Source organism: Danio aesculapii, chromosome 21, assembly GCF_903798145.1.
Source record: "Danio aesculapii chromosome 21, fDanAes4.1, whole genome shotgun sequence".
NCBI lineage: Eukaryota > Metazoa > Chordata > Actinopteri > Cypriniformes > Danionidae > Danio > Danio aesculapii.
The window spans coordinates 23,799,476-23,825,864 of record NC_079455.1 but is presented as its reverse complement, the minus strand read 5'-3'; the positions used below and the strand labels follow the sequence as shown (position 1 = coordinate 23,825,864).

General features: G+C 34.9%; 1 protein-coding gene across 1 annotated transcript; it reads right to left on the bottom strand.

Annotated features, from left to right (window-relative positions):
• Positions 1–2,143: 2,143 nt before the first annotated feature.
• LOC130215025 (WD repeat-containing protein 73-like) lies at positions 2,144–8,828 on the bottom strand. Its single transcript, XM_056446915.1, is given in 11 exon segments — positions 2,144–2,648; positions 3,491–3,530; positions 3,533–3,856; positions 3,940–4,089; positions 4,092–4,100; positions 5,128–5,192; positions 8,057–8,078; positions 8,081–8,144; positions 8,229–8,314; positions 8,417–8,484; positions 8,656–8,828. Coding segments are annotated over 11 exon segments (1,260 nt in total). The 5' UTR covers positions 8,718–8,828; the 3' UTR covers positions 2,144–2,278.
• Positions 8,829–26,389: the final 17,561 nt, after the last annotated feature.

Sequence of the window (26,389 nt, the reverse complement as noted above, 5' to 3'; positions counted from 1 at the left end):
TAAGGAATTTTTATTACAAGTTTGGTGTTTTCGTTGCTCATTTTTCATTTGCAATGCATTAAAATTCGCATTGACATGTAGCTACCTTTTGGCATCCATGGAACCGCTTCATAAAATTGAAAATGATGATAAAATATTTAAAGAAAATGTTCCAGTGTTTAATATCACTTACTCACTATCCTTCAGATCAGTCCCTGATTTATCAGCAGTCACCACAGCAGAATGAACCGCTAATTACTATATCATATGTTTTATGTGGCGGATGCCCTTCTAGCCACAACCCAGCATTGGGAAACACACATACTGTACACTCTCTTGTTCACACACACACACATTCAAAAACTATATGGCCAATTTTGTTTACTCAGTTCACTTATACCGTATGCCTTTGGAGTGTGGGGGAACCCGGAGCACATGCAGGAAACCCACGCTAACACAGCGAGAACATGCAAACTACACACAGAAGGGACACTTTGCCCAGCCGGGACTCGAAACAGTAACCTTTTTGCTGTAAGGAGACAATAAGCAAGCAGTTATATGTGGGCTTTTTAAGTAGAATAACTGAAATTAAATCTTCTTATAAATGTATAACAAAACTATTTTACTTACAACTTAAAAAAATTTATTTGGTAAGTGCAGGATATAATATGCATCATAGATATCTTCTGACAAGCAGCAATATTAAAAGACAGCTAAAAATAGCTAAATGTTATACAGAAATTAAATTTTATGAGAAGCTGGTTGTAAGACTTGAGGACCCATCTAGGCTGCTGCAGAAAACAGCTTATGACTATATGTGCTGATGCCTTGTCTTTTTTATTTACTCCTTCCTTTAATCAGACGAACATCCAGAAGAAGCCATGACAGGTTGGTGGAAACAGCTCTGGACTGTTTAGGACTGTGTCAGCGTCTTCAAAAGGGCACACTGTGCATTTCCACTGGCCATGCTGAGAAAGCGTCGCTCAGGCCTCCTCCTTCAAAGCTTACAGGACTTTCGGTAAGACACTGATGCGTTTGATGGCCCATCAATCTAACAGAAGCCTCTTTTGTCCCTCATTTGAATATCAATGGCCTACCTTTCCCTACATCTCCTTTTGAAAAGTGGTGATAATTTAGATGGATGACAAGACTCCGTGAGGTTGCTTACAGGCCATGAAGAGCTTTTTTTTGTGTGGTGACAGGGTCATGATAAATCAATCTTGGCTCCATAGGGGTACATACTGAATTTACTCAGAGGACAGGACAATGCAGAGAATCTCAATGGTCAGTCGGTTCAAAAGTGCGGTTGGAATTACTCTTTAGTTCAGTGCTCAACAGAATATGGATCTGTCTCAACATACAGTGTCTCAGTGTTTAGAAGAATTTGGACTTAAAGCCCACAAGGACCCAGCAGAGTTCATGCAGACAACGTGAACTCTATCTCACAGCCCCTTAAAGAGAATTTAAAGAAAATAACCTTCCATGCAGTGTGTAACAGCACTAAGTGAAGTAAAATATCCAGCTAAGGCATAAATCGGAAAGTGCACCATGTTTAAAACTATTGATTCATCTATAAAAGAGTCGACTCATAGTGGTTCGAACGAATCGCCGTGGTAATGAGCCTTTAGATCCTATACCAAGTTGGGGACCGGGTTGGTTTCAAAACTGTTCCAAAATGCTGAGGACCAGGGCAGGGGTTGAAATTACATGAGTTTTCCGGGAGAAATAACAAAACGGGAGGGTGTCGGGAGATGGGTCTGAAATACGGGAGACTTCCGGGAAAAACAGGAGTGTTGGAAGGTATGCTTACACATACACTCTGCACTCTGACTATTTCAAAATTGATGATAAGCTGTGAGCATTTCTTTCTGTCTCGCGCTTAACGCAGTCGGAGCGCGCTAGACTCGTCATGAGCAACAGCAGGACTGTGTCAGTATCAATTTTAAAAAAACACACTGCAGTGATTCATTTCTGAATGACTGCAAGTTTTGAAATAATGGGGTGAACCAATGATCCAGTGGTCCACTTATAAAGTGACCTATTTACTTTATTCCTGAATTACACACCCATTAATAGCTCTTCTGAGAAAAGATCTAAAATCATTTGCTGATGAATTTCACCAAACAGAAACAACAAAGTATAATAATAACCATCCTTATCAAAACTCAAAGACAGTGTTATTTATTAATATTTGGTTTGCAAACATTGTACTCAGGCTGCAAATTACTTTGCAAATCTTTAAAAAAAGACAAAAATCCATCTTGTGTCATTACACAATTGTTTTTTCTACTGATCAGCATCATCTGTCCGTGATTTTGTCCACCCAGTCCCACACATGCAGAGATCCATCTGTAGCTGCAGAAAGAAGAGTTTTTGGTCGAGACTGATGCCAAGAATGAGTGGTGACCACAGCTGGGGAAGTGCTGGATATTGCCTCATGTGACATTTCATGACCTCGGTGTGAAAATATTGGCTGAGGGCTCAATGACTCAGTGCTCCAATTGTTCGTGTTGTAGATGTGAACTGTTCCATCGAACCCTTCCCAACAAAAAACATATTTGTCATCAGTAAGTAACAAGAGATTCATATTTGTAATTATTGCTAAATGCTCATTTTTGTGTGACATCATTTTGAATAAAAAATAAAAACAGGGATTGCAAACAGCTTGTTAAAGCAAACTTTTTGAAAAAGTTGGCTTCATCTGGCAGTGTTGTTTATAAGAAAGTACACAATAACACAACATTTTGAAGCAAGAATCGGATCATTTCTTTTGTAGCATGGATCAAAATGAGTGAAGTACAGTGCCAATGTGCTTTATAGTACAAATTTAAAATGTAAATCTATTTAGAAACAATACTATCGAAAAGCTGTTTGTGTAACACAAACTATAAAGTGTCTGTATAAAATGTCAAATAAATAAGTTAGGGTTAATTGAAATGCTAAATTACAGAGCTTGTGCAAACATCCACATCGCTATTATCAGATTTTCAACTGCTGCATTCTCACTGCTGTAATTTTATTTGCATGTTTATATAGTTTGAGCGGATATGAATGGGATATATCAGCCTGATCTCACGAGAAAACAGAAGTTTTTGTTTTCTCGTGTTTTTTACGTTTTGTCAGTTTAGTGGCTAATTCATACGAGTTCAGTCGTACAAAATTGTATGATTTTAAAAAGGAGGCATGGCACCTAACCCCACCCCTAAACCAAACCATCATTGGCGCATGAGCAAATCCTACTGTCTTGTACGAATTCATACAAATTAGCCACTAAATCAAAAAGTTATGAATTGCCGTGAGATTGTGTTGGATTTATTTACATAGTACATATCTAACCACCTATATCAATAGAGAGTGTCAGGATGTTTTCTATCAGTAAACTGCTGTTAAGGTTTTTCAAACTTGTTTTACACCCTAAATACAGAATGCTTCACTGCAAATAAAATCTTAAAAGACTAAAAGTGTATGTACCTTATGTAAGAAAGTTAAAATGTATGTATTTTCTACTCACCTGACAGACAGACATTTGTCGAGAACGGGGGCCCAAGAATATTCATAAAGTGGTTCTTTGATGCACTGTGTGGGACCTTTATTTGAGTATGACAAAAAGGACTCTGTAAATCTCTTAGATCAGATAGAAGCATGTGACCGGAAGAAGACACTCTTGCTACTTTACAACAGGAAGGTTCTGATTGAGAGCTGTCACTCTTCAACCCAAATGACCAGTGCAAACCACTGTTACTCTCTTCCAGAGGATAATGACAAATCGAGGGATCTCTCGTGTCACCAAGGAGTAAAGCACCGTTGCTTGAACAGATGAGGAACACAAAAGCATTCACAAACTGTAGGCCACTCACTGAATCCGAGGACTCTTTCCTAGAACAAATAAATAAATAAAGAATATGAAATGAGCTATAAAAGTGGCTTTTATTATTAATATTTTTTAAAATCTGATATTACCTACTGTATACAGAACCTGTCCTGTTGCAATCTCTGTCAGCTGAATGTCACTTATACAAGAACCATGAAGAACTGTTGGACTGTCTGTGAATCCAGGTGTTATTTTACTGCCTTTTGCTGATGGGCTCTTGAGGTTTATGACACCAGTCTTTTAATAACATCTGTTGCAAAATCAGGTTAAATTTGAAAGGGTCCATGAATAGAAAATCCAGTATTGCTTACAATGATTGTAAAAAACTAATACAGAACATTAGAATATAATTTTATAAGAATAAATATATTTTGCCCATTTTTGCAGAAAATAACAGCAGGTCAATATAAAACATTCAGTAGGGATGTCTTAATCAGGTTTTTTTGCCCGCGAGTCTGAGTGACTTGATTTTGAGTATCTACCTATACCAAAACCCGATCCGATACTATAATGCATAAAAAATTTTTTTTTTAAAAAGAGCGAAGAAACAGATCCAGGATGTTCCTTATTATTTATTTAATTCACCTTATTTTAACATTCAGCAATTCAGTTAACAGAGTACTTCTGTGAGGTAGCTTGAACAATCATGTTACAAATAACCTAAATTCTTCACATTTGGACCTTAGTGCAACAGGAAATGTATTTAAAAAATCTGATATAAAAACAAAAAGCACCTCAATTTAAAATACCCAGCAGGTAATCCCAAGTTTACATATGTCACGGTTTGCTATGGCAATGTTGTCATCATCAACTTTATAATACCTCCAGACCGCAGACATACTCGTGCTTTCCGCACCCTTTGCTGTTTCTGTGTGAAGTCAAGAAAGAGATCTAACTCTGTGCCACCGCATAACTACAGATTTATTAAAAATAATGAGAATATATACATATACATTCAACTCCTGATTGGGAGGTAACATCCGATTCCAATCGAGTGTGAAGCCGCGTCATGTGATCGGATCTGGACATCCCTAATATTCAGTGTTTTTACATCTTGGATATTAAAGGAAAAGGCATCTATTTATCTAGCCATCTACATGTATGTGCATAAAATATGCATATTTCTTTGCAGATTTTAAGATTGAAAACATGGAATATTTCATATTGACCTATACTCTTATTTTCAATAAATAAATGTTAAATGATAAAAAAAGATTTTAAAACACATAATTTGTAGTAATTATCAATTTACTCAAAACATAAATTAAAAATCCTACCACTGTCATCGCCTCCAATGTCCCAAATCTGCAGTGTATTAGAATTTCCACTAGTGGCCACACACCTGTAAAAGAACAGCTGACATTATGTTAAGAAATAAAGCAAAAACTCTGGGCTGGGGTAAAAACACTGCTAAATATGATTAATTTAATAAAATAAACCTCATATGCAGGTAGCAAACAGATTAAGTTTTAAAGCTGAGAATAACACTCTCAATAACTTTACTGTTGGTGAAAATTATTTTCATCAGTGACTATGTTTACATGAACATCAGTAATCAAATTATTTACCTTAATTTGGATAAGACAATAATATGATTAAGGTGTTTACATGAGTTGCTTTTTGAATGTTCCTATCATGATCCCATTTTACATGTTATAGCACAGTGGTCGGGAACCTATGGCTCGCGAGATATAATATATCTCATACATATAAAAATGTATATATGCGCGCTGATTTGCTATCATTAATTCAACTGTTACTAAAATATATTAATATTTAATCCTCTCTTCATACAATTCATTAAGTTTCAGGCCCATAGCCAATTGGGTTACTGGTGGTTCGAAAGATCAAAAGTTAGATAGATATTATTTTTGAATTTTTTTCTTATTATTCAAGTTTTTTTTTTTACATAAAAAAAATGTAATGATATGATATAAATTTGTATTTTAAAAATAAGAATCTTTTCATATTTTTCATTCAAAATTGTCATTATATAACTGTGATATAAAACTCACATTGTGATATAAAACTCACAACTCACAAAATTCACATCACAAAAATGCACATTTGTACACTTAAAATAGTATGGTAAGCAATTTGACAAAATGGTTGGAAATATTTTTGGCGCATCAAAAAGTGTGGTTATGACCACCTTCTGACAAGATAATCCAGCAAAAATTAGTTCTTAAAATGTCACCAATAAAAATATGCAATATTTATACCTCATAATTAAATAGAAATCAGGCAAATAACTGCAAAAAGGTTCAGTTTTTCAGAAAACAAACAGCCACACTTTCAATAAGCTGGCTAGAGATCTGATAGTGTAATGTTAGAGTAATGTTTATTAACTGATAATGAGAGAGTTTAATAAAGACTTCAGTTCAATTTAACCATAGTGCAATTATAACATGTCTCATAAATCAGTATTACGCCTATACACAGGCTGCATTTTTTCTGACAAAGTTTCAACCGAAATTAGACATGCTACTCAGAGATTAGTAGAACTGGCAGGGATCATTTACTTTAGCTGTTTATTCTGCAGTTAGCATTCAGGGCATATTATTCACAGACTAGCCTATATCAGTCTGCTATAAAATAGAGCGAAGGAAAACACAAGCATTAACATGATGGACTCATTTCAGTAGCGAACTTGCGTTTATGTGATTTACACTTTTGTAGAAAAAAAGCTCCTTATGTCCACCTTTTTTTGCTGTTGCCATACTTACTTGTGTGTCACCCAACCTCACCCAACACACCTTATTCTTGCACGGAAAAAAAAACAATCCAACTGCATTTGGCGCTGCTTATCTGAACGCAGCCACAGCCTCTCACATGATAGCAGGGAAAGGCGCAGTCAAACAAAATGTCCATATGTGTTTTGGGGTGAGAGAACTAAAAGAGAGAATGTGATTGAACCCTTTCTGCATGTCTAGGTTAATGTTGACAGCGCGATTTTTTTAAAAGTGGATTAAATTATTTGTGGGGACATTTCAATGGTCGGTGGATATTGATGGGGACAAGACCCCTCCGTACACCCTAAATCTACGCCCCTGAGGCTAACATCAGTTTTGCCTTCCTAATTACTATTTCAGACCCATAAAAAGAATTTCTGCTAGATAACGATCACCTGTTTTTTTTCTATCATGTCTAGGTGTGTATCAGCCATAATAAAGCCTAATAAAGCCCTCACTTTACCGAAGAAACAGTGATCCGTCAGATCCTGTAGGTCAGAAAGTGTAGTTTACTGTTGAACTTATTTGGTAAAATAACACAGAAATCGAATAATAACACTTCAATCTCCTCCCGAACCTCCGACGGTCTGTTTAGAGAAACTGTCAATCACAACTGTCAATCACGATGACACGCCCCATTTTTATGGCAATAAATAACTGGCTAAAAACATACTCATTACAAAAATGAAGACCTGAACCCATATCAGCATGATAACCAGTGCCTTAATTGACCAAAACCAACTTTCGGGAAATTTTATTGCAAGTGTAATTAATTTTTTTTATTTGGGCTCAAGTCTCGTTCATTAACACGAAGGAGGCGGGCTTCAGGAGGCAGCCAGCCCGCAGGGGGTGGTTTAACGGCCGGGACCTTCACTCAAAAGGAGGCGTGAGACAGATTTTGTATAGACTCTTATAGAAAAAATACAGTGAAAAGCCTATATGACGGTAATAGTTTGATCAAGGTTTTACATGTCTGTACTGGACTTCAATAATGCGACTAAAATCGGCATACTCCACGTGTCTTAACCCTTTGATGCACAAGCAATAAAATAGATATAAAAAAAAACTTAGACAGGTCACTTTAGACCCATGTAGTGCATCAAAGGGTTAATTCGATTCATTGTTCGATTATGACTTTAGTCAGAGTATTGTATTAATCATATTAAAATCAGATTATTGGTGTCCATGTAAAAGTACTCAATGAGGACCTTGAACTACGTGGCTACAATGAATAATGTTGATAAGTGTTACCAAATATTCCATTAGCACATGTCATTAAAAAGACTAATGAAATTTCACTGTTAATTTAATTAACCAAGATGAGCAGCCTTTTTTTCTTCCTTAGGCAAGACTTTGAAGAATTTAACTGAAATTAAGCTTTTGGAGATTCATATGCACTGGTTAATGCACATTAATAAACAGCACTTTAGAGTAAACATCTCTACTTCTGAACAAACTCAAATCCAGCCATTACCTTGTTCCTGGGATATGTATCAACACTCGACAGGTTCCTCTGAAAAGCCACCATGCTGTACCTTGAAGTCTCTTTCTGCACAAAGACCCTAAAGTAGTGACCAAATATACAGTTAAATTGGTAAATTACAAAATACATGTAAAATATGTACAACAATAGAAATTTTTCCTACTTGATTGTCTCCTGCATATAACTTTAGAGGCAGAAGTAACTCTAATATTTCACATCTAGCTCCGGTGTATCCTGCAACACAAATACCTGCAAAAAAAGAGGGGAAAACGGCCTTTATGATTTTTTTATTTACTTTTTTATTTGTACTTTTATACTATTTTATTTTAATGATCTTCAGAGATTCTTTACTTTTGTCACCCGTCCACTCAATTACTTTTGTAGGATGGTCGAGTTGAAACAGATGCAGGTCTCTGTATCTGAAATCAAGAATTTACCGAGTTACTGGTGCCTAACATGCTACTAAGGTAGGAAAAACGTTACTGGTTAAACGCTGCCAATATTTATAGGAAGAAAACACTCTGAATGTTAAAACAGCCAATATGTTAGGCGACCAAATGCAAGTTTAACGTTACTGCTGTCAGACTCACGCGATTAGAGACTCCATAAACCAGTCGTCAGATTCATCAGAGGAGATGTCCATGCTCAACATTTCGTTTACTTATTGAGTCACAGAATTATAATATCGAATAAACGCACAGCTTTTATTTATCGTGCATTTCAAAGGGAAATATTTCCGGGGACATTTTCTTCTATTCTTCTGATGTGTTTTAAACGACTACAGTTCAGTTGGCGCCACCTGGCGACTTGATGTTAATATGTTGCTTGTTTCGCATCTTCCACGCTTCAGGCCATTATTTAACACATTTCTGTAAAAAGTTAAAGCAAAATTCTTATTTAAAAATCTCTTTAGCTTTGGAACATTTTTAACGTAGAAAGTTCCTCATCAGACTGTCAGGAAACAGAAACACATATGGCTTAAAGAGAGAGTTCATTCAAAAATGAAACTTGCTCTGACTGTGAAAACAAAATATTCTTCATCTTTTGACACATTGGAGGTAGAATTATAAAACATAATGTAAGTGTCAGAAATCAATTTTCTTGTTATTCTAAAATTTTCATTTGATCATTTTAGCCATTCATTTTTTTTCAATTTTTTTAGCCTTTTGTCATTTTCCTTGCTCTCCCTGCTGTGTAGCCTACATGACTTTTTTCTTCTTAATCCTTCCTTTCCAAACGCAAAACATATAAGTGATTTATAGATGTGTATTTCATACCCATAATGTACCATAATAAAACTACCAGATAAATTTAATTGTGTAGTTTACTTGTTTTTCATTTTCTCTTTTGTTTCGTTTTCTCTGTTATTTTTTTCCCCATATGTCCTACTTTGTCTTGAATGAAAAGTAGACAACTTACTATTTTACTTCTTACAAGCAAATATGCATGCAATTATGACTTACACTGAGAATGTTTTAAGCTAATGCAGATTGCCTACATTGCTGCATTTGTAATCCTGCATGCCCTCTAATAATATGTAGTAAGTAAATAATGACATCATGCTACTAGGAACAACATAGTGTATATGTATAGAGAGTATTGTGTTTTTTGTGCCTTGCCTAACTTAATACTTTTCCACAAAGAAGCACATTGCCTTTTGTTGTTTAGGTTCATCAACTTCCAGTAGCTCAGTGGTTACGTGACTCACCTCTCATGCCAGAGACCCACGTTCTATCCCAGACCCTGATAGGAGGGTATCGTGTTTGTAAATGTGTATCACGTGTCTATATGTATAGAGTGTATCATGTGTGCATATGTATGGACTGTATCATGTGTGTATATGTATGGAGTGTGTCGTGAGTATATGTATAGTGTGTATCAAGTGTGTATATGTATAGAGTGTATCATGTGTGTATATGTATGGAGTGTATCATATGTGTATACAGTGTTGGGGTGTAACTAGTTACATGTAACGGCGTTACGCAATTTAATTACAAAATAAAAGTAACAGTAATTCAGTTACTGACAAAAATGTGTAATTAAATTGCAGATGCTCGTGAAAATGTTAAAGATTACAAATGGGATTACATCTTTAAAATTTCTTTAAAAATCTGGGATATGTTGAATAATATTAATATGTTGCTTTGCCTGTTTTTGATATGCACGATGCCTTCTGCTAAGGCCATTTATTAAAGCGCTGCCATAGGCCTTTTTCACACTTCCTGGTTCAGGTAAGCGAAACGACGTATCACAACATCCGGTTCCATTGCAACGGTGTAAGATAGAATGGCAGTCGTCTCGTCACTGTTATTGCAGCGTTCCCGGCTGCTCCAGCTTAAAAAAAACCACATCCTTACCTCAATTTCCACGAAAGGACAGAAGAAATCATGGGTGAAATTAATTAGACGGAATGTATGTCTTTCGTTTCAAGTTATATGCCAGAGTACGCTCAAGTGCAGTCTGCACTTCAAAACGGAGATCATTATGTTTTATCAAATATTGGTGGTCTTAGTTTTATTTTGATGTAAAATTATAATATAGACAAAATTCCAGTTAAGTTATCTGCCTTCCACAAACAAGTGCTCCTATCAAGGTCATTAATATATAAGCATAATTTTCCCCCACATTGGAATAATAGACAACTAATACAAATGCAATTTTTTTTATTGGTTTTACAACTAAATTAATTTGGTTAGTTTTATAATAAAGATGGTATACTTTTCTTACAATGAATTCCTTTCTCATTACAGTATATCAATAACCCTGCAAGTTTTCAACTGTTATTGGTTCAATTTTTTCAGAGGCCCATATGTTATTTCGTGGTATTAATCAAGACCACCGTCTTTTGATTTTACTAAATCTTATGTTGGAAAAACTTGTTTTACAGTAAATACCAAGAGTAATAATAGAGCTTTTCGAACTCTTTTCCAAAAAGAAATCACTACTGTTCCTTATATAAAGTTTTATTGGATGTCTTTATTAAAGGGTGACTTGATTTGCTGAAAAAAAGTGTGGCTGTTACCACAGAAATTTCAGGTTAGAAACAAAATTAAAGAAATATCTTATAAACTTCTCCACAGATTTGATCCAGCAAAACATTATTTACAAAAATATAAAAGTGGAATTGATGTAAATTGTATTGCTGTAATGAATACGAGGAGACTGTTTTACACTTATTTTGGCATTGTACATACTCAGTCAAAAAGAAGAGCTGCAAACAATTATTAACAATTTTCAGTGTTCAAAACCTCTTTCATCATTATGGGAAAATGTACTTTTTGGCATTACTGTCTATCCTTATCAAGAGGAAAATAGTTTTTATTTAATTTACTTTTATTGTTAACAAAATTGTACATTCATAAATGTAAATTTACTAATAAGCAACCAAATTGTAAGGTATTGATCACTGAAATATGCTTGTATATTACCAGCATCAGAGACTCTTTCAACAAGGAAGCCCACTTTAAAAAATTGTGAACTCTAAAATGTATTTATTTAATATTTAATTTATTTTTATAATTATCCCCTGGCATGTATATTTTTTTGTGTTGTAAAATGTTATTTGCTGTTCTTTAAATAAATAATAAAAAGCAGATGAACAAAATGAACTTGAACATGAACTAACTTTAACCTGAAGATTCAGAAACACACTCTGTACGCTACAGATGGACTGTTTTAAAGATATTTGCTTTAAAATTTTGTAATTAGTGAAAAACTGAAGTGCTTTAATAAAATCGTATTCAAACACTGAACACAACAACAAATATCTTTATTTTTTCCAGCGAGTTGGAGCTAAATTATGTTTCCAGACTTGAGTAAACCTTACGAGCATTAAGCAACCTGTCATTATGGGGTTCCTCGTTCTTTTGCATTGACCGATTGCAACTCGCCCGTATCTGACCCTGAATACAATGGAAGGAGGGGGTTAGCACAGCTTACGGACAACTACTAACATAAAACTAATCCTGCTGGATGTTAAATAGTTATTTTTGCTAACGAATGGCTTGAGTTAGCAGATCTTATGCTGTTGGCTGTGCACATTATTGTAACCTAACGTTGCAAACGCTTTGTATAAGACACATTTTCTGCACAAATTCCTTTTAAATGCTGCTTTATTTAGGCTACATCAGTTCATTAACCAAGCGAACAACCTGTTCTTGTCCAAATTAAGGCAAAGTTTACAGTGAAAATGTCATCCGATGTCCTGAGGCTGTCATGTTTCTGCGACTGTTAGCGAAACCGGAATAAGATGAGCATTGCTTCGGAGAGCGCTTCCGGTATTCAATTCCACTGTGAGGTCTATTCTGATGCTTTTGATTTGCGGCGCACCCATGCGCGTAAATACCGGGGGGAACATGTCCCCTCCCATCCGAGGGTTGTCCCCCCACCAAAACTATATATATTAAAAAACGCACTCTCTATTGTGAAGAATATATGTATGTACCTAAGATAATTGTCTAAGTAGAAAAAAAGCATTTATAATTTAAAATGCATTTAGAAACAGTTCCCCCTCCCCTTCCTCACAGTGGTTTGGCCCACTGCTTTCCCAGCTCACGCTCTCACCTCACCTGTTCACACACGCACGCACACATCCAGGCACGCAGTCAGGTGTGCGGCTGCGGCTCAATTAAGGTTGAACTTCAGTAAGTATAGTATTTTATTCACCTTAAATAAAGCGATTCTCTTCAATGTTGTCAATGCAGACTCATTCATAAATTAGTTGCTGCAAAAATGCTGATTACCGATGTAATTGTCCATGAATCTGCTGTATTAGCGGTTAAAATTACTCATGTAGTTAAGGTGCACTGCAACTAACACGCCAAATCCGTTTCCCATGCATTGTTTCATTTGTGACGACTTGGCATAATGTTAACTTAACATTAACGGCCACAATTAGCACATTGTTTAGCTGTGTATTTGCCTAAATGAGCAATGTGCTACGTCCAAACAAGCCCCACTGTATTTTTTTGTATAATCAACTTCTATTCTGTTCTCAAGTGACTCAATTGATTTGAAATTAAAAATGTCCTTGTTTTTATTGTTGTGATTATTTTCATGATAGTTTTACATTCGCACAGAGTGAAATTCTAAAAGTCCAGCGTAGCAGCAGTCAAAAATGTAAGAATGTGTCATGTTGTGTAGGGCCTTATTCTCCGCGTACGAGTGGACGCAGCCATTTGAGTCTTTTTGGCTCGAGACTTCCGGTCTCATTCACTTCCATTCATTTTTAGATATTAAAAACAGCTTGTTATGCTGCTTGATGTTGCAAACTAAATATTTTCTTATTATATTATTCTACTTTGTATGTATAGTCATGCAAGCATTTGTTTGTAGAGCGAGTAGTTTGATAGGCAGGATAGGTTTCATAGGCAGCTGAATCGGAAGTCCTAAAAACGAGCGCACTTCCGCATTGTAGAATAAGGTCAATAAACTAATAAAAGAATCTTAAAATCTATCCTTTGGTGCACTGGTATCCAGTGTAATTCTATTAATGCTGGTGTGATCTGTTCTCGTTTCTTCAATTTCATTAAAACTCTGGCTTCTGCATTTTTGTATCAGTTGCAACTTCCTTATAGAACCCTTAGGCAAACCAATATAATATTAGCACTATTTAATTGACAGTGAACAATGGTGATGGCTTTGATGGTTGTTGTCTACTAATATGATTTTACTATTTAGAATTTCCAATTAATACTATTCTGATATTTTATTATTAATGAGAAAGACTGAATGTGTGAATATAAACCAACTTTACCTCAATGATAAAATGACAGAGAAAAGGAAAATGGACATAAGATTATTTTTTCAGTGCACCTAAATGCCGAGTACAAAAAGTTCACATGTTAGAGAAATTTGGCTTAAAGAATGAGTGCTTATGAAAATACTAATGTCACATTATCAATCACAGGCAAAGGAGAAAGAAATTATTGAGGGAAGGCAGAGCAGGGTCAATCAGATGTACAGTGTCAGGTAAGGGTGTTGTGCTTTTATTGAATGGATAATGACAATTATTTAGCGGGTGAACAAATTTTTAATGTTTTCGGAGTTGTGGCTGTTTAGCAGATGAACCTACAATACAATATTATCAGTCAATTTAACAAGTGTAATGTAAACAAGTTAGTTATTATGAGTGGAAAATGTCTTTTCCTGCATTTATTCTGCTTCAGGAGTCAGTATGTTGACTGTAAACAACACAAACAAAGGAATAAGTAGTTTTGAAAAAAAAATTAGCTTTGTCATTAAACCTGAGAAAAACTTTGAAAATAACCATAACGACGTAGTCTCCATGCTATAATGTAAATGATAAAACCATTTTTAACTGTGGGCACATAGCTTTATAAGTACAATTCGACTGTATTATTTGTGTCCGCTTCAAAAAATCTTCAAAAAATTGCTCATAAGAAATTTTATGTTTATTGTCCCCCCCCTACTGTTAAATCTAATTTACGGCCATGTGCGCACCACGTCTAATCCTCTTTGCCGTTGAAAAGCATGAGTAAGCTTCTGCTGGTATGTAAGCTATCCTTTCTTTGTTTTATAAAAGCAAATGGTTTTTGTCGTTATTGTGGGTGTACAGAAATAAAAACAAAGTTATCAATTTGTGAATTTCAGGCACCAACAGACTCCTCTGGCCAAAGTGATTTTATCACATTAACAGTGTAGCTAGCCTAACTACATTTCTCAGTAGAGTGACGGTAGCGTCGCTACTTTATATATCAAATAGCTTTGCACAGTAGCAAAGCTATTTTATTAGTGAAGTAGCGTCAACACAAGCTACATTTACCGATCGCGGATTAATAGTGTTTTAAATGTGTAACACCTGGTTTTATTTGATTTTTAGTTTTATTTTCTAATTTATTCCTGTTTGGTACAGCATATTATTTACAGTAAATAATTGAAATGAACTATTATGCCCCATATGTTTTATTGGCAGTTTTATTGATCACTAAAATGTGATTGATTTGGATTTAAGTGGCTTCGGTTTAAGAATGAAAATAGCAAAAATAGCTTAGATGGTTTTTTTTATTGCAAATACCACAAAAATCACCCTGCACAACTAACTAACATTTTGATTTGATAACAACAGTAAACACTGTTTTGTTATAAGGTCTGGTTTTGTGGTGGCTGTACTTTAAAATTAAATTATTATAATTTTAATTTAAGTGATGAAAGATTTTGAGATTCTAACAGTAAACCGAGCGAAGGTCACACTTGCTTGGTATAAATGCTTGAAAATGATTTAGTTGCAAATATCCATTAGAAACTTAAAAGTAATCAAAAGTAATCCGATGTAATTAGTTTACTTTTATAAAGTAATCGAAAAGTAGTGTAACTTATTACATTTTAAATAGAGTAATTTATAATCTGTAATCTATTACATTTCCAAAGTAACCTCCCCAACACTGTGTATTTTAGCTTGTGCCCTATAATTAACTGTCCAGTGAAGTGCATGGAAGGCCTTTTGCCTGAGGCTCTGAATTAAACATATGTGCATTTTATTGCACAGACCAATCGTTTTGCATCTCAAACTCTAATCAAACACCACTAAACAAACTGAATAGAATCTGAATGTGTTGCTAATTAAAGACAGGTGTGTTTCCTCAAGGTTGCAGCTGAAGTCTGGTAGATCTCCTGGAACAGGGTTGGGCACTCCTGACCTAGAGCCTTGGGTATTCATTTTATTTTACCTTAAAGGTACATATTAGTATCTAAGTGCATCATTTTAGTGCCTTTCATAAGGATGCCACTCCAGTGATGACTTTTCTGATCTTTTTGACCTTGTTTATAAAATAAGCTCAATGTTAACAGCGCATTGTGTCAGATAACAACATATTTGAGCACATAGTAAATGACAACTGACTAGTTGTAAACCACAGATTCAGGTTTATTGTGTCTTTTAAAGAAAAGAAAGTAAATAACTGAAACAGAAAAGCTCGGGATAGAGGAGACGAGTAAAAGCAGTTGGCAAACATTTCATTTACAAAAGCAGCATTCCACAACAGCTATTTAGGTCAGACTCTTCATTGGACGTGTTATTGTCGAGTGGCTTTACAATGCAGAGCAAAGCCGGCTTCACTTAAACCAGACCATCCTTTGACTTTCATAAACACAGACTGAATAGAGTTAATGTTGGAAATGTGTGGCATGCCTCTTGTGAAAAAGAACCGTGTATTAATTGTAATCCAGGATTTACAACGGTGACATGCTTTAGCAGGCCCATCAGCTTTATGTTTTATGCGAAAATACTGTGCCGTCGTGTAACTGAGCTGTCCCATACCTCATTACTTCATCTGCTTTGTATTTTGAACCTCACATGCTTCAGATTAATCACGTAGGACATTATTGTACAAGAACACTCTTTCACTTCTCTGAAAGAATTCTTTGATATTTTCCCCAATATTAACAATGAATAAAGATAAATAACGATATCTAAATAAACAGATTTGGCAATGATGTCATTTCTTCTGCTGATGTCATTTTAAGTCAATCAGTTTTTCGCTAAAAAACAGCACAGCATCTGTAAATAATAGATAACCATTGTTAGGAATGATGAGCTATGATGAAGAAAAGGTGTATATTTTAGTAAATGCTGTTATTTATTTATTGTTTTTTGCTCATGAGATGAATAGTATTATGGTTTCCACAAAAAAGAAGCAATTTTTTAACATTGTTTTATTATTATTATTATTATTATTAATATTATTATTATTATTATTATTATTATTTAACCCAAGAATCGGAAGGATCATGTGGCATGATGATGAATTCAACTTTGGAGTCAAATGAATAAATTAGATTTTATAATATGTTAAAAACATATTATTTAATAATATTATAAATTGTATTTATAATTGTATTAAAATTTCACAACATTTAAGTTTTACTTGCATTACATTAACAAAAACAAACAGCTTTCAAAGAGCATAAGAGGCCTTCTGTAACATACTTTATTTATATATGTATGTATGTATGTATGTATGTATGTATGTGTGTTTTGTATTAACATACCTGTATCTTCTTGGACAACCATGGTGAGCAACAATATATTCTTGATCAAAACAGAAGCGCCGACAAAGTCCTCCATAACCACATGTCCAATTCTGAATCTGTAGTTCACCATTATGCACTAAGACGAATCATAAACAAAATGACCAAAGTACTGTTGTGTATTTAAATGTTAAACATGAAAGGAATTTACTATGTTAATACTGCTACTGGTTAAAAAAAAATACAGACTTGGTTTTCTTAATTCATATAACTTATCCCTCACGCACAAACATACACTCAATCAAAACAGCCCAAATCTCCTACCATTCCCTGCAAAAAAGTGCAAGCAATGTAATGAAGAGAATCATGCCAAGTTGCTTCATAGTTTTACAGTCTTTGCCCTCCTAGGCTGTTGTTGATGGCACTGCTGATGTTTCATTTATAGCTCTGAGGCCAATGGGAGGAGTCCAGTGGAGCTGAATAAACTGCAGATATTTATATTCAATAAAGGACACATCTTAAAATTAGGGAAACTGATTCTAGCCTGGAAAAGCTGCTTGCATGAAAATATACCAGAGTCTGCTACTGATTTATATAATCTTAAAATACTTGTTAGGAATTTGTTTTTAGATGGTTTTGAACATGTATGGAAAAAAAAACGTTGTCAGTGTAACCCTTATGTGCTGTTGGGGAAGTTTTCATCCACTCTGGGGTGATTTTGAGTGTTAATTTAGCCATGAACATTCTCTGTTTTCAGCTAGCAGAATGATTTTTTGGTGACAAATCTTATTTTGTTTATTTTTTGTTTATGATTTTTGCAATTTGAGAAAATGCTTTGAATTAAAAAAAAAAAAACCCTCAATGATACACTCTGGGCTAATTTACTACCCTTTGTTATGTTAGGGATGAAAACATCCACTAAATTAAACTGCTGTAAAATGCATTAGATTAATATATATATTTTTTTTTCTATTTTTTTTGCATGAATCTGTTAATCAATGTCAGTCCTGATCAAAACTACTAAATTACTTTTAAAATGACATGATTTTAACCCTTTAATTGCCGAATTCATAAATGATGCCACTGATTTGGTGAAAAAACACACTGTGGACTGGATTTTTCAAAATCTTTTATCACAGTCTTGGACATGTGAAACAACATTGCCTTTGATGCATTGTTTTTGATTGTTTTTTCCTAATTTACTGTTGGTGGCTGTTTTGGCATGTATTGACTATCATATAACCACATTTATTTATTAAATGCATTTGATTTTATTGCATTTTTTAATGTTGGTGGTTTTCCCTGTTGGAAAGGGGTAAAATTTGTCATTTTTACTATTGATCAACAGTTGGCACCATTAACCCTTTAGATAGACCTGTGCAAAAAAGTTTCTGGATTTTATATAGAGTATAACAGCAAATTAAAGTGTGTGTATATGTGTCTGTAAGTGTGTGACACTGTGAGAGTGACCTTTGTGCACTTACCTTGATGTGTCTGATAAAATCAAAATATGCATCTCAGCTGTCAGAACTACATGGAGTAAATAAAAACAAATACTGTGTATTTATGCACCATCAACTGTGGTTATAATGAAAGTCAATGGGGCAAAGACAGCCACCAACAGTACATTAGGGAGAAAGAAAATTGAAAAAATATTTATCTGATGCATTTTTACAGCAGTTTAATTCAGTGGATGTTTTCATCCCTAACACAACAAAAGAGTAGTAAATTTGAACAGTGCACAAGGGTTAAAAAGTAAAGGTCTCTTTATTGCAAAATAAAAATAATTACAATAATGACATATGGGCCTATATACATTTCTACTGAAGAAAACAACTTCTCTACTGTTCACTCACTATTCTCTCTATTCACATTTCTATTAAAATAAACATTATATTTTAATGCATTTTAGCAATACTATATTCATTTAAATAAGACTGTTGTCAACAAACACTCAGCTGTGCTGTCAACATCTTTAGGAATAGAACGATTATACATGTAAAGTGAAATGAGATGTTTAAATAAAAAAATTAACTACAAAATTTCAAGTAAATTGTATGTCTCGATGGGTTTTTTTTTTTAAATGGTATTTTAAGATGTTTTTTCCCCTAACATACTCATTGGTGTGTAGTAATTATTGGGTGATAAGTTATTTTGTTCTTTTGTTTGTACTGACTAAAAATAATAATAATAGCAATAATAAAAATATTAATAGTAATAATAAAAATAATAATAAGATCAGCAGCAATAGTGTAAATACTAATAATTTAAAACTGGATTATCACATGGACTTATCATTCTGTCAAATATGGCTATTATTTATATTCTAACAGTATACAATGCAATAATTGATGAGTAAAAATATGTTGACATTGTCCTCATGATAGATGTTAAAAATGTATATCAACACACATGGTTATGTTGAATCTTTTATTGTTTATCCCCAGCAGATGGCACTACAATATTAAAAGCGAAGGAGAGATATCCTTGAACGTCATTCAGTTATGGCTTGGATAAAAAATAAACCAATATTTAGGCCTATTATTTTTCGAAATTCATTAGAATCTCTGTGTTTATAAAATTATTTATTTATAAGAGTAGATCTGAAAGCAAATCAAGTTCCTTGAAAGCCTGTAGGTCTATTGATATCATTTAAATCTGATCTATATTCAGGAAACATTGAATTGCAGAACTATGTTATGTGAACTTGTGATCTTAGATGCTAACGATGGTTTTGATAAACTGATTGATTGACTGAACTGACAGACCCCTGTCTGATACAAATGTAGGCTACATCTAAATTCCTCCAAAATTATAGGAACATACAATTACTCAAAGAAAGACAACAATAGCCTATAACATACTGGCAAAACAAAATTTTATTTTTATTATAGCTTGACATTAAAAGCGACCACTGATCTTAGCGATCCTCCCATTTCCTTTCCTCTGGAATTGTAGCTCGCTTCCTTGAAGTGTTCAAGATAGAAATCAAACCGTCTTATCTGTTATTAAAGCACATTATTCACGGTTCTCACATTGTTCCTCGGAAAGAGGGTAAAACCACCTTTAGAAGATCTCACAAAGCGAGTTAAGTTGGTAAAAAGAGTGAAAATGGGTCACGGCATTATTAGCCTTTTTCTAAAGTGCGTCATCTAATGCATCACAAAGCCATTATGAAGGAACCCAATACAAAAACACGTTCCTTCTGAGAAAGAGAGGGGCATTCGAGATATTTGCAATGAATAACTGTAGCTATAGTTTTTAGAATCATGTTGGGGAAAAAATACGGGTTTAAAACTTCCCCTGCATGTGGTTAACGACACTTTGTTTCTGACTTTGCTTTGCTGCTGTGGAAAATTATACATAATATAGATAATTATGCTATGTGACAGGCTTTTAAGCTGCCTGTATTCTGGGAAGTGGTCATGTGTTTTTAGTCTCTTTATTTCAGAAAGGCAAAACCATGGAGACTGGATCTCCCACATACTGCCCTACATAAAAGAAATAAAAAATGGTGCCAACGGCTTCCTGATATACCGTGGTGAAGGTTGAAGTGCCTCGTGACAATGAGAGTGCAATTGACCTTGCGTTTAGAATGAAATCCCCATCAAATCTGAGGACGGTCTCGAGCTAATGAGGACATCCTAATCCCTAACAAGCAAAAAGAAACTGAGCTTTTCTGCAAACGCCACAAGGAGCTACTGTAAATCAGACTAATGTGTGTGAGAGAGTTTTTAACACAAGAATGGGTTTAAAAAGGATTTTGTTCAATGGTTGCTTTGGCAAAATGTTGTATGATGATGAATCCCTGGGGAAACTGAGGCGACTTTTTGTTCACAGACACAGAGACAAAGCTACAAGAGAAAAGAGAATCCCTCCTGTCAGTCATGCTGCAATTATGACTGCATGAAATGATGTAACAGTATTGTTTGTCATATATTGTAGTTTTGGCTCCAGAGCTTTTTTCCTGCAGCAGTTGGTAAATGTCAATACAATGATTCATGAGTTACAGTTCAAAGTTCCCACAATGCAGACTATTATGCCACATACAGTACAATATCTTTACATGTGAATGATGATTTCTGTCACTTATTTTCTTTCCACATCTTCATGTTTGAGTTTATATAACAAATATTTCTTAATCTTTTCAGATTCAATGAATAGTTGAACCAAAAATGAAAGTACTTGAGGGAGAGTAAATGATGAGTAAGTTTTCATTTTTTGGGTGAACTTTCCCTTTAAGGCGTTGTGGCTTTTCAAACAAGAAAATAACATACAGGGCTTGATTTTGTCCATTTAGGATTAACTATTGGATTGTTGTGGTTTGCTGTTGGTGGATTTCATGTGAGATCCACCAACAACACCATTAAACATGTCACAAAATGTTGCATCATCTTTCGTCTTAGACTGTCCAGTTTTGTTGTTTCACTGTTTGCCTTGTTTTATTTGGGTCAAAGATGAGCACAAAAGCACAAACATAAATTTGGAGGAAGTAAAACGTATACTTCGCTATGTTGGATGCTTGTAGGAGGGTCTAGTTCTCTAAATTAGTTTTATGGCAAGGACAGCACATGGGACCTCTGTCATTTCACCCTATTATAAAACAGTCCAATCCAACGGTGCTTCATAATACATGACATTTTAAAATGTCAGAGCAAGAATGGATGCTAAATCTAAATCTAGAGTTAAGCATTGTAAGTTCTTTTGCCTCAAGTGCGCACTGATTTGAAGTTCCTGTGAAGTAAAAAAAAAGTTTAGCCAAACTGCCAAAAATGTGAATGGTGTTAAAATAGATTTCTTTTTAAATACTTAAAACCCAAACATTAACAAATTAGCATGACCTAATTAGAATTACCTACTATTTAAACATGCACAGTTTTTCATGAATTTCTAGGACAGAAATATTAACATTGCATAAAACCAGGTTTAAATTTTGTTGACCATTTTGGGAGCTTTTTGGCATATTTTTTTACAGTTAGGTTTTGAAATCTACTGATGCAGATAAAGTGCAATTAAATGAACACCAGCGTATTTAGGATGTTTTATTTTAAGTGGTCTTGTAGAAGCAAAATCTCACAATTAACCATTGCTTGAAAAAGCATTAGTTTTGCAAATATTATTTAGCTTTTAAAAAGTGAGCCAGTTAGGCCCAATCCCAATTCTATTTTTGTACCCCTACCCCTTCCCCTTAGCCATTGAAACAGAGTGTGAAGGGAAGGGCTTCAAAGTTACCCCTAAGAAATGTTTTTTTGCCTCTAAGAAATGGGATAGCACTACAACACCAGCACACGTCATCGTCTTGCTTCATATGAGATGACGATCGTGACTGCTGTAATTATCCCAGTCTTCAGGAAATCACTGAAGGCACGATGTCATGTTATCATATAACAATGTACTGTAATGTGGCAATAATCTCATAACTGTACTGTGCATTTACACCCTGGCCATATTCATCCATGTAAACACAAGAAAACGACATTAACATTTACCAGACGCCGTAAAAAGCTCATTCCCAGTCACTAGTCATTTCTGACAGGGTATTCGAGTGTCATCGAGTGACAGAATGTTGTGGGACTGCTGTACAAGAGTTATTATTAGGGATTATAGATAGCAAAATTTAACGGTTTTTATTTTAGCGTTTTTTTTAAAAAGCATCACAGTAAAACACGAACACAGTTATGAATTTATTAAAACTTATGCTTGTTTGGTGTAAAAAATTGTAATAATGACAAAGAATACTAATTTGTGTGTCTCCTTACTTGCGTGTGCAGTCATCTTGTTCTTGTAGATGGTGTATTCTGGGAAATTTTCTTACCCCTTGGTTTCTAGTGTGGTCTTGAAAAATCTTTGCTTCGAGGGCTAACTAGCCCTTCCACTTAAAGGGTAAGGGGTAGAATTGGGATTGGGCCTTAGTGTCAGAATAGCAAGATAGAGTCAGAGTGACCGCTGATTAACATTGACCAGCCTCCAATTGACTGGCAGTGAATGTTATGGGGACATCCTTTGATAAATGGCAGCAAACTTTATGAAGTGGGCAAAACAGGGACGTCGTCTGCATGACTGGCAGTGAATGTTATATGGTCATTCTATGAGTGACTGTTAAAGAACGTTATGTGGACGGCCTATGAGTGACAGACGATGCTTCTTTTTTTTTTTTTTTTCAAGAAGCAGAAGGGGCGGGACATGTCAGAAACAAGAGAGCATTTGATTGGTCAGAAGATTTAATGAGAGACTGAAGTATGAGGTGATGTCAAAATAATAGAGTGGAGGAACTATGAATTTGTATGCAAAAAACATATTTGTTTTTAATATATAGTGTGGATCATAGTGTGAGTATTATCCGGCTGGACAAAACGTGTAAGTGTAATGAACAGTGTTTGAACACAGAGCTTATTATTTGCAATCTTCGAAAAGTCTATGGGAAAATCCTATGGGGATTTTATTGAGGGAACCAGTTTTATGCTAGCAGACGATTGGCCTATAAGGTGATGTCATAGTTTACATTTAGTCATTTAGCAGACGCTTTTATCCAAAGCGACTTACAAATGAGGACAAGGAAGCAATTTACACAACTATAAGAGCAGCAGTGAACAAGTGCTATACACAAGTTTCAGGTGTGTAAAGTCTAAGAAGCAAAGCATTAGTAAAATTTATTTTTATTTATTTATTTATTTATTTTTCTGAGAGAGAGAGAGAGAGAGGGCAGAGTTAGTGGTATAGCCAGAGAGGCAGAGTAGGAAGGAAAGTGGAGACTAAACAGTTGCGTTTTTAGTCGTTTCTTGAAGACAGCAAGTGACTCTGCTGTTCTGATGTAGTTAGGGAGTTCATTCCACCAACTGGGCAGATTGAATGTGAGAGTTCGGGAAAGTGATTTCTTCCCTCTTTGGGATGGAACAATGAGGCAACGTTCATTCACAGAACGCAAGTTTCTGGAGGGCACATATATCTGCAGAAGTGAGAGCAGATATGAAGGAGCCAAGCTAACGGTCACTTTGTAAGCAAACATCAGAGCTTTGAATTTGATGCGGGCAGTAACTGGCAGCCAGTGCAAACGGGTGAGTAGCGGAGTGACGTGCTCTTTTGGGTTCATCAAAGACCACTCGTGCTGCTGCGTTCCTGCACTCTAGTGTTGTTTTATTTAGGAGGAAGTGACAAACTACAAGATTTCTATGTTTATATCTTCTAAATGCAAATTTGTCACTGTTTGTAGAACACTAGCTTATAGATATCTTAACAAACTGTTACCAAAGACTTTAGAATACACAAGACATGTCACTCGTATATTTTTGAATGGGGAAAAGTGTAACGATCAGTATGGCGAATGAAGCCCTGCCTACTAGTACAGGAGCCAATCATCGAGCGCTATATGGTGAACAAAGCCTGCCTTTTAGTACAGGAGCCAATCGCCGATCTCTATAGACTGACGATACTCCGTGGGAGGGACTCAGACCAGATGTGAGTTTCTGATGAAACTAAAGAGAGAGTTGTTGTTTAATTTCATTGGTGATTCTTAATATGAAATTCAATTGTAAGCTTGGCAAGCAGTTTTGGATAATTTGATGTTTTCTCATTCAAACATAATGCCCGAGCATACTGCCCGAGAGGTGTTTCAAAGATGGCTGCTGAGTGAAATGACTTGCCTTAAAGGGACTTTGCTGTTGCTAACACTTAACAACTTTATTTTAACTTCACAGGAACTTCAAATCAGTGAGCACTTGAGGCAAAAGGACATACAATGCTTAACTCTAGATGTAGATTTCGCATCCATCCTTGCCCTGCCATTTTAAAATGTCATTTATTATTTTTTTGAAGCACAGTTGGATTGGACTGTTTTATAATAGAGTAGACTGACTTTTATGCGATCAGAGGTTTCATATGCTGTCCTTGCCATAAAACTAATTTAGAGAACTAGAACTTAAGGGTCAAACCTATTAAAATGGTCACATGACTATATCTGATAGACTGCCAGAAACCTGTGCAGAAAATGTTCTTTATCGAATAAAATGTCAAGTGTCTATCTTTTGCCAAGGTTACAAAGAACTGCATATAGTGGAGAATTTCAGCTATGTTCAAAAATTCGTTCAAATGCTTTCTAAAAGGTTCGTATTCTTGTATTCATCGAGCTATTATTTCTAATCTTATTTAGAAACTCTAGTTTCAGTTAGGCTGTCTGTATAAATAGTACAGAAGAGAATAAATTGGCACACTAGGTCACATACTTTTTTTTTAAGCAATAAAAATGCTCCAGTGTTCCAGTTCTTTGCAAGTCATTTGTAAGATTGTTAACAAATGCTGTGACTAAAACCCTTTATTAAATATAGAAAATAATCTTTTTCTAGGTTCATCAGTAACACTGTAAATTGTATGGAATGAGAAGATCATCTAAAAATAGTTTAGCCATATGCAAACTCATTCACAAATCAAAGGAAAGGTCTCTGAAAAAAAAATTAATATTGCTCCACTTTGATGTCTCTCTCTCTCCCCCATTAAGTATGTGGGTATATTAACAAAGTGAAACTTCCATTCCTTCATCCGCTGAGATTAGCCAGCAAACTAATTCCCTCTCTAACCCTGCTACTTTGAAGTCTTCAAGGGAGCCAAGAGCTTTTGTGGACGATTTACATAATCTGACAACTGCATCCCATCATAAAGATGTCTATTAACAGGAAAGTGTTCTAATTTCATACTAAGATAGCATCATTATCACTATATACTGTTATCTTTTTGTGTTCATATCTCCTGCTAACTATTTGCATTTGGCACTTCCATATTACATTCAAAAAGTTACATTACATTTAACAGTTATTTTGTGCTTTTCTTAGGCCATGCTATCTGTCTATCTGTCTGTCTGTCTGCCTGCCTGCCTGTCTGATTCATGTCACTGTTGCATTTAAAGTAAATAAAGAAAACAACATAAAGAACCAATACAATTTCTGTTTAGTATTTTGCCTCTCTTCCCCAAAATCTTTATTATTTTAGTTCCAAAGTCATTTTGATGGAACATTAACTTTTAACAAGACAAATGGCATATTTGGCTTCCTCACACTCCTCAAATTCTCATCTGGAAGTAAGACTGTATCTGAAATCACATACTTAATATAAACGTTAGTTTGTATTAAAAAAGTGACAAAAGAAGTATGTCTGAACTCACACCAGTCATTCCTTAAACAGGAATGATATACAACAAATGTATAATTTACAGTAAAGTGAATCCATCATCACAGTTTTTCTCAGTGGCTTTGGTGCATTTTTCGCTACACTATTTACATTTGACAACAACAGAAGGTTAATTATTTGTCAACTCTGTTACTTTGATATTTCAGAGAACTTCTCGTT